This window comes from Teleopsis dalmanni, chromosome 1, assembly GCF_002237135.1.
Source record: "Teleopsis dalmanni isolate 2A chromosome 1, ASM223713v2, whole genome shotgun sequence".
In the NCBI taxonomy this organism is placed as follows: Eukaryota; Metazoa; Arthropoda; class Insecta; order Diptera; family Diopsidae; genus Teleopsis; species Teleopsis dalmanni.
This window is the reverse complement of record NC_051846.1, coordinates 196,043,325-196,056,003: the sequence shown is the minus strand read 5'-3', so window position 1 is coordinate 196,056,003 and position 12,679 is coordinate 196,043,325. Positions and strand designations below refer to the sequence as shown.

The 12,679-nt window shown below is 31.5% G+C and overlaps 1 protein-coding gene across 1 annotated transcript; it reads left to right on the top strand.

The window, feature by feature from the left end:
* The first annotated feature begins 2,538 nt into the window (after window positions 1-2,538).
* LOC119671093 (ATP-binding cassette sub-family A member 13) lies at window positions 2,539-11,710 on the top strand. Its single transcript, XM_038081601.1, has 21 exons — window positions 2,539-2,777; window positions 2,846-3,072; window positions 3,796-3,938; window positions 4,002-4,085; window positions 4,152-4,292; window positions 4,349-4,488; window positions 4,831-5,939; window positions 6,000-6,120; window positions 6,179-6,369; window positions 6,436-6,770; window positions 6,829-7,012; window positions 7,100-7,398; window positions 7,462-7,634; window positions 7,692-8,659; window positions 8,720-8,900; window positions 8,959-9,071; window positions 9,172-9,883; window positions 9,956-10,063; window positions 10,269-10,664; window positions 10,807-10,914; window positions 11,011-11,710. The coding sequence occupies exons 1-21, from the start codon at window positions 2,694-2,696 to the stop codon at window positions 11,287-11,289; spliced, it is 6,096 nt and encodes a 2,031-aa protein (XP_037937529.1). The 5' UTR covers window positions 2,539-2,693; the 3' UTR covers window positions 11,290-11,710.
* The last annotated feature ends 969 nt before the right edge of the window (window positions 11,711-12,679 follow it).

Sequence of the window (12,679 nt, the reverse complement as noted above, 5' to 3'; positions counted from 1 at the left end):
AGTATATAAGATATAGACAGTACATGATATTGTTATAGATAAATTAATAATTTTTCTTTTTTATTATTCTTTTGTTAAATAAAACACTAAATAATTTGTTATTGTTAAAAACCGTAAATATATTTTTAAATTATTCTGTATGCAATTACAAAAAAAAAAATAATAAAAATTTTGTAATTAAATATTTTACATCATTATCGTCATTATTTGAGATTTACATCTTAATTATTCTTTTATTACAATTAAAACTGTTATATTTAGTTGAATAATAATGTATTTTACTTAAGTGAAATTATATATAAAAAATTTTTCCGTAGTTTAGCGATAATGTAAGCTTGTGTTGTGGCTTTTGTCATGACTTTAAGGTAATTATCGTTGATAATTTTGTTGTTTGTTATTACGGAAATACATGATTTGCCAACAGTTTAGCTAAATTTATTGTTTTGTATATCGTGTTTGATATTTCACAGCTGATTTGTTAATTATTTAATTGAAAAGTACTTCACGTATTTATTATTTACAGTTATCGCTGCCCTTCTAAGCACGACAAATAATCAACTCATGTGTAGAAATAAAATGTAGTCGGTGACAGTTGACAGGTAACAGATGACAAATGACAAATGACAGGTGACATAGCAATTGTAGTTTTTAACAGTAAAATTGTTACACAATGAGAGAGAATCAGATACTTCTCGATTTAATCATGTAAACTGCGCCTCCGTAATTTTAAAACTAAGTTTGCAATTTTTATGTCGGTTTTTGTACTTACCTATATTTACATTGTAATGCAAAAATTAAATCCTATATAGTAATTATTAAACTCAATTATTTTTACTTTGCTTTTTATTTGTAAATGAAGCATTGTTAACAACGAATTAACAACTAAATGAATATGTAATGGAATTAATAACTAAAATAGGTAGGTGCACAAAATCCCCGTTAGTCTTAAAAATAATATATAAAATTACTATGAGAGTAGCGCTTCAGTTCGATAGTCGACTTAATTCTTATACCTACTTAATAATGTTCCTCCATTGATCTCAATTTTTTACTGCAGCTCTGAAGATATACACTCATAATGCACATAAATCATTTTTAACTGTCTCCATCGATCGCTTTCGACGCCGTCCTCTTTTGCGCGTTTCCAGGATTTTACATTCGATTGCATTCGATACTAATATTTACTATGAGAATAGTGTTTCAGTACGATAATCGACTTAATTCTTTTACTTCCTTATAAATGTTCCTCCATTGATCTCAATTTTTTACTGCCGCTCTAAAGATATACACTCATAATGCACATAACCCATTTTTAACTGTCTTCATCGATCGCTTTCGAGGTCATCCTCTTTTGTGCGTGTTCAGGATGGTATACTATGAGAGTAGCGTTTTAGTTTGATAGTCGACTTAATTCTTATACCTACTTAATAATGTTCCTCCATTCATCTAAATTTTTTACTGCAGCTCTGGAGTTATACAACCATAATGTACATAAACCATTTTTAACTGTCTCCATCGATCACTTTCGAGGCCATCCTCTTTTGTGCGTTTTCAGGATTTTACATTCGATTGCATTCGATAGTTCTTGTTATATCTTACCATCTACGCTTAGCCAATGCGTTATTATCTTGTCTTACACAAGAAGTATCAAGCATCTTACACTTAAACTAACCCAAATACACACTAGGTTCTCGAACATGTCAAGTGTGCATGCCTTCTTTTTTTTCAATAGACATATTCCCAAATTTATTTTCTTCAGAATATAAAATCTTTAAAATGATCATTGGTTGGTTTATATAGTTTAGTAATATCTCAAGAGACATTATAATTGATAATAAGCATTGCTCCATGCTCCATGTTCCAAGCATAGCTGGGGCCCCTTCTTTATCTTGCGTTCAATTTAATAAATTTAAAAATAAATTGTGGTTAATTTTTATGTTGAAAAAATACTTCCTCCAAAATCTTCATAAAACTTGAAAGATATAATTTAAGTTCATTGTACACAAAAATACTATAAATAAATATTTGGTACTATACTTGACTTATAAAATAAAATTAAATAAAAGTTGTTATAATATGTAATGATCTTCCTAATCTCATAAAATCGCAAAATTCACTGATAAGAAAAATATGCAATGTTTACAAAAAACAAAAAAAGGCTTATAAAAAACAAAAATAATTAAAAAAATTATATATAAAATATTATTTAAAAATAAATAATGAAAGAGTTGAGAAATCCACGAACAGTCAACCTATAAAGCGTGAGTTTGTATAAATAAAATCAACAACAAAGTCAACAGAAGTTGCTATAAATGGGTTGACCCCGTAAAAGATGCTTATCGTTTAATCAAAATCATATCAAGACTTCAAGTGTTGAGTGTAAATTTTCTTATACTCAATGCTTCAACTCATGAGCTATAAAATATTTTTTTATTCAACATTTTGCAATTGCCATGCAAGTCCGTAGTTTCTCATTTGCAATTTTTAATTTAATTTAGTTGAATTTAATTTTTTTATATATATTTTTATTTTCAGTTGATATTTATTGATTAGTAGCCGTCGCTGATTTTCCAATTTCACAGTTCAATGCAAAATATGGCGTGAGTGGAATGCGTAAATAATAGCGAATATATACATTATAAGTTTAAAATTCAATTTTATCCCGGATTAATGAGAAGAGTACTTTTAAAAAAATGAAACTTTTAAAAGTAACATTTAGTCCTAGCCAAATCAAGGCGCTGCTTTATAAAGATCTACTTGTGCGCTGGCGCCAACCGGTAGGACAGACTAAGTCCAAATAGAATAAGAATTATTATTCTAATGATTTTCTTCAATAAATTTTCAGTGGATGACATTTGTGCAGCTCGTGTTTCCATGTATGGCATTTGTACTGCTCTACCTCATACGTCTCAAATATGGTCCCGAACAAGTTGAAGATTGTCAATTTCCAACCCGTCTACTGCCCACTAAGAACAATGTCCTGCCTGGTTTTTATTCCTACATTTGTAGTATAGAGAATAGATGTCAAAATACGACCCCATATGAAGAATATTCTAAATTGGATAACGCACCGTAAGTAAATATAAGATATATTATCTATTGCTTAAATTTTGATAGCTAATGCAGTATAAATATTTTAATATAAAGTGCATTTTGTGTTATTGTAATATGAATTTTAACAGATACATAATATGGTTATATGGTTAATACAATATTAATAACGACAATTAAATATAAATAAGAATAAGAAGAAGAGTAAATTCAGAATAACAGAGAATTTAATGCGAGAGAGAGTGCAGCAAAAGACTTAATACCTAGCAGGCTAGCTTTATCTAAGCCAGAAAGTATGGATACAAATTAGGTAGATTGTGGATTAATAAAGAGGGAGGGGTATCGCGCAAGCCTTACCCTGGGCTAGCAGTAGACTCTGTGACCAGAGTCAGAAAAACCGCGATTAAAGAGAGGGATGATGGAGGGATCGGAGTCCCATCATCGAAATAGGGGAAAGATATGGGGGTCCTTACCGCTTCTAGTAATAAGCAATTTTTTACGGTTTGAGTACCATATTCCTCAAAAGAAACTTTAATAGATAATACTATATCTATTCTGTAGAGCCATTGGACAATCCTGCAAACTGTCAAGACTCCAAAACAGGCTATATATATATATACCAGAGTCAAGAAAAAGTTACTTGCGTATCTAATTATATGAAGTTTATTATCTTTATACCTATATTTTATTTTAAATAAAATAATATCTCAATACAAAGTTATACTGAAAAATCGTTTTTTGTAGTATGAAACCAATTATCGATATAGTCCAAATGTTCATTAATGATGACAATTTGTATAATGCGGTTATAGAATTACCTGAGAAGGGAAATTTTTTAAATACTGTCATCGCCATATTCACTGGAGGTCACTTAGATGCCATAAGAGGTAATAATAATTTAATGATCATTTTGTTAACGTGAATTACTCATATGTTTTATTAAACTACAGGAAATGTTGAAAAAGTCATCGATCTAGTACCTCAAGTGGAACAAATGTTAAATGGCAGTTTCGATATCAAAAAATTATTCTCAGGTTATTAATACAGTCCTTAATTTGTCGTTATTTTAATAAAACCGTAACCTTCACTCCATAATACAGATCGTAATACCTTTGTCAAAGGTGGTAATTTGCTTTGTGGTCATCCCTTTCCAAATACTGAGTCAATACCATTAGTTAATGACATAATATATTCAGAAGATTTTAGTGAAATCAATGATGATGAACTTAAAGCCATGCCAAGTAAGTACGAATATAATGTGTTAAGGAGAAAATATTATTATTGGTTTTTTTTATAGCTAAATACTGTAAGCGTCTATATCTGGATGTTACCAGTTCTAACCACGGCAAATTAACTTGGCACGCTATTAAGCCAATCATACATGGAAAAATTTTATATGCGCCATATAACGAGGATACCAAATCAATTATGAAATTTGTAAGTATATGTGGAAGAATAAGAAATATGGGAACGTCATTGCTTTAGAGGAAATATCTAATAGAAGTATTATCCATTAAGCAATAAATACAGATAACAGGTTTTGAATTATTTGTATTTATGTTATACACTTCATCTTCTTATTCCTCCTATTCCTTCTAGTTTTTAGTCTCAAGACTTTTTATCAATATATAGCAGCTACCTAATACTATGCTTCATTTTTATTCACATTTTATTAGGTTCCTATACCTCTTTAATAAAATTTAGCAAATATCTCTCAATAATTAAAAAAATATGTAAACGCGAATATATATTTTTATTTAAATATGAATATATTTTTAGTCAAATGCTACCTTTCAAGAACTGAACCGTTTGAAAATGCTTTCCATTGCTGTGGAACAGATCTTAGTAAAACTACGTACCGACGAAACGTTTCAAAAAGGACTTGAGAGTTTGTTAAAGTTAGCACAAACTCCATTCGTGAAAAGTTATATAGGCGATGATTTCAATCTGGATCAAATTGAATCAGTTATAACTCGAATACGCACTGATCCAATTGTTTTTGACGTCATATCAACAATAAAAAATATACTTGAATGCTTTTCAGTAGATCGGTTCGTACCACTGGATACTGAAGACGACCTAAGAAAAATGGCTTATCAACTGAATAATGAACGACTATTCTATGCTGCTATTCATTTCGATAAAACTGACGATACAGATATGGTTTATAAATTACACATGGACACAGATAATACACAACCAACAATTGAAAATAAAAATCGCTTTTGGTTTCCGGGACCCTCACGCAGTATGATACGTGATTTGAAGTATCATCGTGGTTTTGTGCAAATAAAACAAGTGCTTGATATGGGACTCATAAAACATAATAAAATGAAATTACGTAAATTGGGTGTGATTACTGAAAAGCCAACAAGCACTACAAAAAATCCACTTTCTGTCCAAATAATTACAGATGACGACGATGATGATGATGAAGATGATGATGATGATTGGTTTACCAATATAGATACTAGTAATACAAATAATAATACCATTACTTCACAACAGAATACGAGTCTACTATCAAACTTCTTTAATGGTATTAACAGTAGTTCTAAAAAACCACAGGTCGATATTGATTTCGAGGATCCAGAGGAAGACAATAATGTTACCGAAACGACAGTTACACCTATTTTCAATGATTATACTGATTTAGATTCAAATACAACAAACACAAATGATAATATGGAAAGTTTGCTTGAACTAAGTGAAAATGGTCAAAATATTACTAGTGACATAGCGGAAGAGGGGCAAAGTAACCGTCAGAAACGTCAAGGCATATTAAACTTTCTAATGAATTTAATGGATAATGAAGGCGGCGAATACGAGGTAGACAAATTAAGAATATTTACGAAACAATTTCCATACCCAGCATTCATAGATGATGAGTAAGTTTATAATGTCCTGATCTTAATATTTAATATGCTATTATTCATTTTAACTTTCAGCTTTAAGAATGGCATATATCTTGCTCAAGCTGTACAAGTAGCATTCTTCTTGGGTCTTATTGCACAAATTCAATCTTGTGTTCGGCACTTAATATGGATGCGTGAAAGTCGAAACACTATGGTACTATCAGAAAAATATACTTGAATTATTTTTTTCTATTTTGTTACTGAAATTTCAGATTATGCGTTCTATGGGTTTGAAACCCTGTTCAGAGCTTACTGCCTGGATTATAGTTACATTCGCTGAGTTAGTCTTCATTTTTACTACCATTACAATCATTGTTTACATTGGGGGCATACTGGCTTACACGAAATGGTTATTTATAATGATATATTTGCTTATATTCGGTGCCTGTCTGATAGCTTTCTGGTTAGTATCGACGTTTTTATAAAATATCCACCATATAAATATGCTTATATCTTCATGATCTTATAGCTTTATGTGTTCAACATTCTTTAACTCGGCAACAATTGGTGCTGTAGCAACTGGCATGTTGTTCTTCATTACTTTCTGTCCCTACATCATCGTTTTGATGTTCGATGCTACACTTAATACCTTACAAAATTTCTGTATAAATTTATCCTTCACTACCGCCTTTTCGTATGGATGGAGTCATATAATGCGCATGGAACTGCAACAAATTGGTTTATCCTTCACAGAAGTATTCCATGAGGGACTGAGTGGTGACTATGGTTATTCAGTCTTCATGATTATAATTGATACATTTGTCTATATTATTATTGGATGTTTATATCAGCGTTTTAAAGAAGGTACAAAATATGCAATACTGAAGCAAGACATGGAAGCAATTCTTTTAACTTCTTTTAGATGAATTCCGTTTTATTGAAGTACAACGAGAAGATTTGGATTCGAGCTTGGGTGCTACCATGACCAATGTTTCCAAAATATATGCCGACAACAAAGTTGCTGTAAGCAATATATCCCTTTCATTCCAACGCAATCACGTGACTTGTTTACTAGGCAGAAATGGTGCTGGAAAGAGTACTATAATGTAATGACCCATCTCAAATATATTTGAAATATTTTAATCTTAAATGTTAATTAATGTGTATAATTAAATTCTAACGATTTCTATTAGCAAAATGTTAACGGGTCAAGTTGTACAAACAGCTGGACGTGTAATACTCTCGCAGGCTTTAACAAGCAGTGATGACTACGATAAGGTTGGTGTTTGCTGTCAGGATAACATACTTATACCCAATCTCACTGCCCGAGAACACTTAGAATTGTATGCGAAGATCAAACTTAAGCATGGCTATAAATCAGAAGTAGAAAAAACTTTAAAGAATTTGGGCTTTGGCAAATACGAAAAGTATCAGGCTGCACAATTATCGGGTGGCTATCAAAGACGCTTATGTGTGGCTATAGCATTTATTGGTAAGTAGAGAGTACTGTATATACTGTTACTGAAATATTATTTAATACATGTTTATCTTATAGCATCACCAAATGTCGTTATACTCGATGAACCTTGCAATGGTGTTGACTCGAAAGCCCGTAAAGATATTTGGGAACTTATTGAACGCTTACGTAAAGGGCGTGCGGTGATATTCGCAACACATTTTCTAGATGAAGCTGAGTACTTAAGCGATAATATAGTAATAATGGGAGATGTAAGTTGGAAATTAATTTTATTTCACACAACAAAACTTATGAAGTTCAAATTCTAGGGTAAAATTAAAGCGAAACACTCCGCAGAAACATTAAAACATCACAGCACTGGAAGCTATAATGTCACAATGATTTGCGGCGATCAACAAACAGCATCTGATATTGAAAATTCTGCTAAAACACACTTAACAGATTTTAACATATTAGACAGAGTTAATGCAACAGAATTACAACTGCAGATAGCCTATGATCAACCAGACCCCGAAAATACTATTAACTTCCTAAAATACTTACAGGAATTGCAAGCTGCCGGTCGTATCAGTGAGTTGAGCATACAAAGCCAAAACCTGGAAAATATTTTTAAGGATTTGGATACTTGCAATGTTAAATTGACTAATGGACATACAGTCGAAATAATGAAGCCTATAGATCTCAAGAAAGATGTCAATGTAAATGTAGTACGTGAAGAACCCTTAACACGCTGCGAAGCTGTGCGTCATCTGTTCTGGAAACGTTTGATACACTTTAGTCGTAATTATCGTATGCTGCTGTGTGTGATTGTACTACCGGCTATATTTGAGTTATTAGCTATGTGGTTTGTGGCCTATCGTTTAGAGGATGATTTTGATAAAACGATAAATCTTAGCCGAGCGTCCTTATACCCGAAAACAACACAAATGCTAAGCTTGGAAAACGGTACTGAGTTCACAAATGATGTGTATGGTCAACTTAAAGAAGAGTGTTCAGTTGGTATGGATTGCAAAGAGTTTGTGAATTCTGAAAAAGGTTTTTATTGGATACTGGATACATTGAATGACTATCACGGTAAACGTTATGGTGGTTATACTTTCAACGAAAGTAAAGCAATGGTTTGGTATAACAATAAGGGATATCATGCTATGATGGCTTGGTTAAACGACTTGAATTCGCATCTCATGCAGGCTGAGATGAACGATACCAGTTATTCGATTACCACGTATAATGAACCATGGAAATTAGGTTATGGAGAGCTGAGCACTTCATCCATGTAAATTTTATCAGATAGGCATATTTACAGAAGTGCTTATTTATATTCGTTTTTTGTTAGATTACGTCAAGCTGGTGACTCCTGCATGGCTTTTATATTGCTCATCGCTTTCTGTTTGGTTGTAGCAGTAGCGGCGGTTTATTTAGTCAATGAGCGGATGAATGGCGAAAAATTGCAACAGAAATTATGTGGAGTGGATGCGGCAACTTATTGGGGAGTAGCTTTTATATGGGACTTTTTGGTTAGTTAAACATAAGTCTATACTGTTCCCAGTATTTCATTTAAAATGCAACTTTCAGGTTATAATCATAGCGACAGCAGTTTGCTCAGTTATTATATTATGCTTTGGTATGCCCGTTTTTGTGGATAGGCAACAGATCTGGGGATTGATTGTCTTGGCACTTTTCTTTGGGTAAATGTTTTTTCAAACTTCATCTATTTTTCTCAATTAATAATAACCATTATAACGCTGTGAAGTTTATAAATCTGTACCATGCACATCTCACTTTCAGTTTTGCCTGCATACCAGCTGTACATGTATTGGAAAAGTGTTTCACAGATGCCAGTGTCGCTATTGTAACCATATTTTGCATGAATGTCATCATACCACTCTCAACAATGGCCATCATTGTTTTACTTGGTGTTATTGGTGATACACCTACTTGGGATGAATGGCGTTATTTCCTGAATCGTGCCTTCCTTATCTTTCCACAGCATGCACTCGCCGATGGTCTGTTGGAATTGTGTAAAAATTATATGGTGTCTTTGGTATTTAAACGTTATGATATTAACTCCTACAAAAATCCAGTCAATAGTGATCTATTAAAACCCCACTTAATATCATTATTTGTGCTTGGCCTATTCTTTGTTATTCTCAATGTTCTAATAGAAAGTGGTTTCTTGTATCGTTGGAGAGATGTACTACGTCGTCGCTTGGATTGCATATGTGAAAGCGATAAAAAGAGCTTAGAGGAAGTGAAAATTGTTTCAATACAAAATTCACTTAAACGTAATGATCAATATGATGCACCGCATGCCTTAAAGGTTAATAACCTAAGTAAATCTTATAATCATGGGCAGTACGTAGTAAAAAATGTTACTTTTGCTGTTAAATCGGGTGAATGCTTTGGTTTGTTGGGTAAAAATGGTTCTGGAAAATCAACAATATTCAAAATGCTTTCAGGACAAATACAACCCAGTTATGGTTTGATTAACTACTTCAATGTAAGTATATGTAGAACTCAAACACAATTATTATTTATTTAAAACATTTATTTTTATATTTTTTGAAAAAAGCATGAAATTTCTTATTGTCCGCAAACAAATACGTTGGATTCATTGCTAACTGTAAAGGAATGCATAGAATTCTATGGACACCTACGCCGCATAAAAGATATACCAAAGGTAACTGATCTAACTGATCTTATAATGTATTTATATTACTCATATAGAAATGTGCCCAATGAACTATATACACATACTCTCTTTTGTATATATATATATATAAATCTCTAAGAATATTTAGAATAATACTTAATCAGTAATAAAATTTCATTAATATTTTTATTCATATAAATCGATTTCAAAAATTTCCATAAATCTATTTAAGCTTATAACCAATATTCTCGAGTATTATCAATTGGAAACCTACAAAGATGTTCTTGTCAAGAACTTAAGTGGTGGTAATAGGCGTAAATTAACTGTAGCGACTTCATGCTGTGGAAGTACTTCAATTGTGCTTATGGATGAACCAACTAGTGATATGGATCCAGTTACACGTCAAATTGTATATCGTACAATAAATGATTTATTAGAAGAGCAACGTGCTATTGTTCTCACATCCCATTCAATCTCTGAAATTGACAAAATTTGTCACCGCATTGGAGTACTAAAGGATGGACGAATAATAACGTGCAGTAGTCCAGAAACTTTGAAATTACAGTATGGCGGTTTCTATAATGTAACAGTATTTGGCGCTCCCGGTAAAATTGATGAAATAGCGAAGGTGAGATATAATAAATTATTTTATTTTTTTAAGAGGTTTCGAGAGTCCTTTTATTTTAAAGAGAAAGGTTAAGAGAGATTTATATATTTTTTAAACAATTTACTTTGTTTATTTTACTTTATTTGATATAAATTATTTATAGTTAATACGTGAACGTTTGCCACAAGCTGTGGACCAGCAAATCTATGCGCATTGCACTAAATTTAGCATCAAAATTGCTACGCCGACAACAGAGAGCAAGATTAGAGAGGTGAGTTAAACTAAAAAATTATATTTTTTTATAATTTCTATCTATTATTATGCAAATTTATGATTCCTTTTTTTTTTGAAAAAATATTTCTTTTAGAGTGGCATTGATATACCGACACATATACGAGATAATGTCGATGTTAAATTGCACTTATCAGAACTTTTCCAGATTTTGAATAATTTAACAGCAGAATCGAATAACGAACTACGCTATACTGTGAATCGATGCCGTTTGGATGCAGTGTTCGAGCGAATTTTGGACAATAGCGATAATGGCAACCTTACTAATTCATATACAGACCCCTCAACATATTTGGGAGGTCCATCACTGGGCTATATACATAATGGCTATATTGAAACTGAAACTGTGACGTAGTGCAGTAGGATTAGCTCAAAAGATTTTAAGTATCTAACAAGTTTTCAAGTCTCAAGTATGTATTCCATATACGCGTAAGCTTTAATAGGTGTAAAATATTATTTGTGATAAAATTTTGTAATTATTGCAAAGCTATACTGTAATTTATAAGAAGAGTTAAATTTAAGTTAATGATTTGGGTTTTTAAATTTTTATTTTAGTTTTAATAATCTAGATATGGTATAAAATGTTTGTAATGTTTAGTTGTTATTTGGAGCTGAGCTTCTATTTTTTATTTATGAATTCTTTTAGTTTTTCTCAAAGTATTTGGTGTTTTATATATTAATGTATTTAATTGACTTTATAAGAAAATTTTATAACCATAAAGTATGAGTAGCTAAAGTATTTATGTAATAAAAAAGACAAATTAAAATAGACAAAATTATTAAACCAAAAAAATTGCCGTTTTAGTCGTTATTAGCCTGATTTTGCTGACATATATATACTTGTCTACGACCTTTATCTTATCATGACATATTTTGCTTGCTATAGCTCAAAATGAAATCTCTTAGAAAACCTAACAAACAGTGATCATAAAAGCAATATCATAACAATAAAAAAAACGAAAGTTAAGCGAAATTATAATATCTGAAGAGAACTTAAAGAGCATAGAAATTAATAAGATGGGTGATATTTATACAGAATTTAGAAGATAACTTAAAAAGCATAGAAGTCGAAAAGTGATATTTTTGATATTTTTAAAGAATTTGGAAGAGAGCTCGAAGAACATAAGAATTAATCCTATGCTTAATCTTTAATTCTGTCATTTAGATTCAGATCTATTTTATTTATTTAGAACACATAAATTTTTTTATTCAGAATAGAATCTCACCGATCTTTAAAAGAAACATAATTCAGCAAACAAGAATTTAGAAATGAACTAACTAAAATAATTGAAAGCACTCATTGATTGAAAAGACGTCTTCATGACCAAGATCCTAAAAGATCTCTGTTTACATCATTAAACTCCACAATAAAATCAACTGAAATTCTTAAAATATAAAACTCCTACAAGCTTTACTCAGAGACTTATTTGAGCCCATGATCTGTTTTAATATATATATGTATCCACAATTAAGCAGTCTCTAACGTTATTCGAAGATTCGAAACCACAAATTTCGATTTTATTATTATTATGTTGAGGCTAGTTGAGTCAGTGCACCTGAGCACTTTTACTCTCTATTAACAACGAGGTTTCTTCAAAACCCCTCTTTGCGCCCTTGACTGGATTATTGTTTATCACTTCATCAGACTAAGCAATAATTGACGTCAGATCTGCATATCTCCCCAAGGAGGCTGTAACCATTCTGAGATTCGATAACGCGGTGTTAGTAAGGCTATCATATTCCGC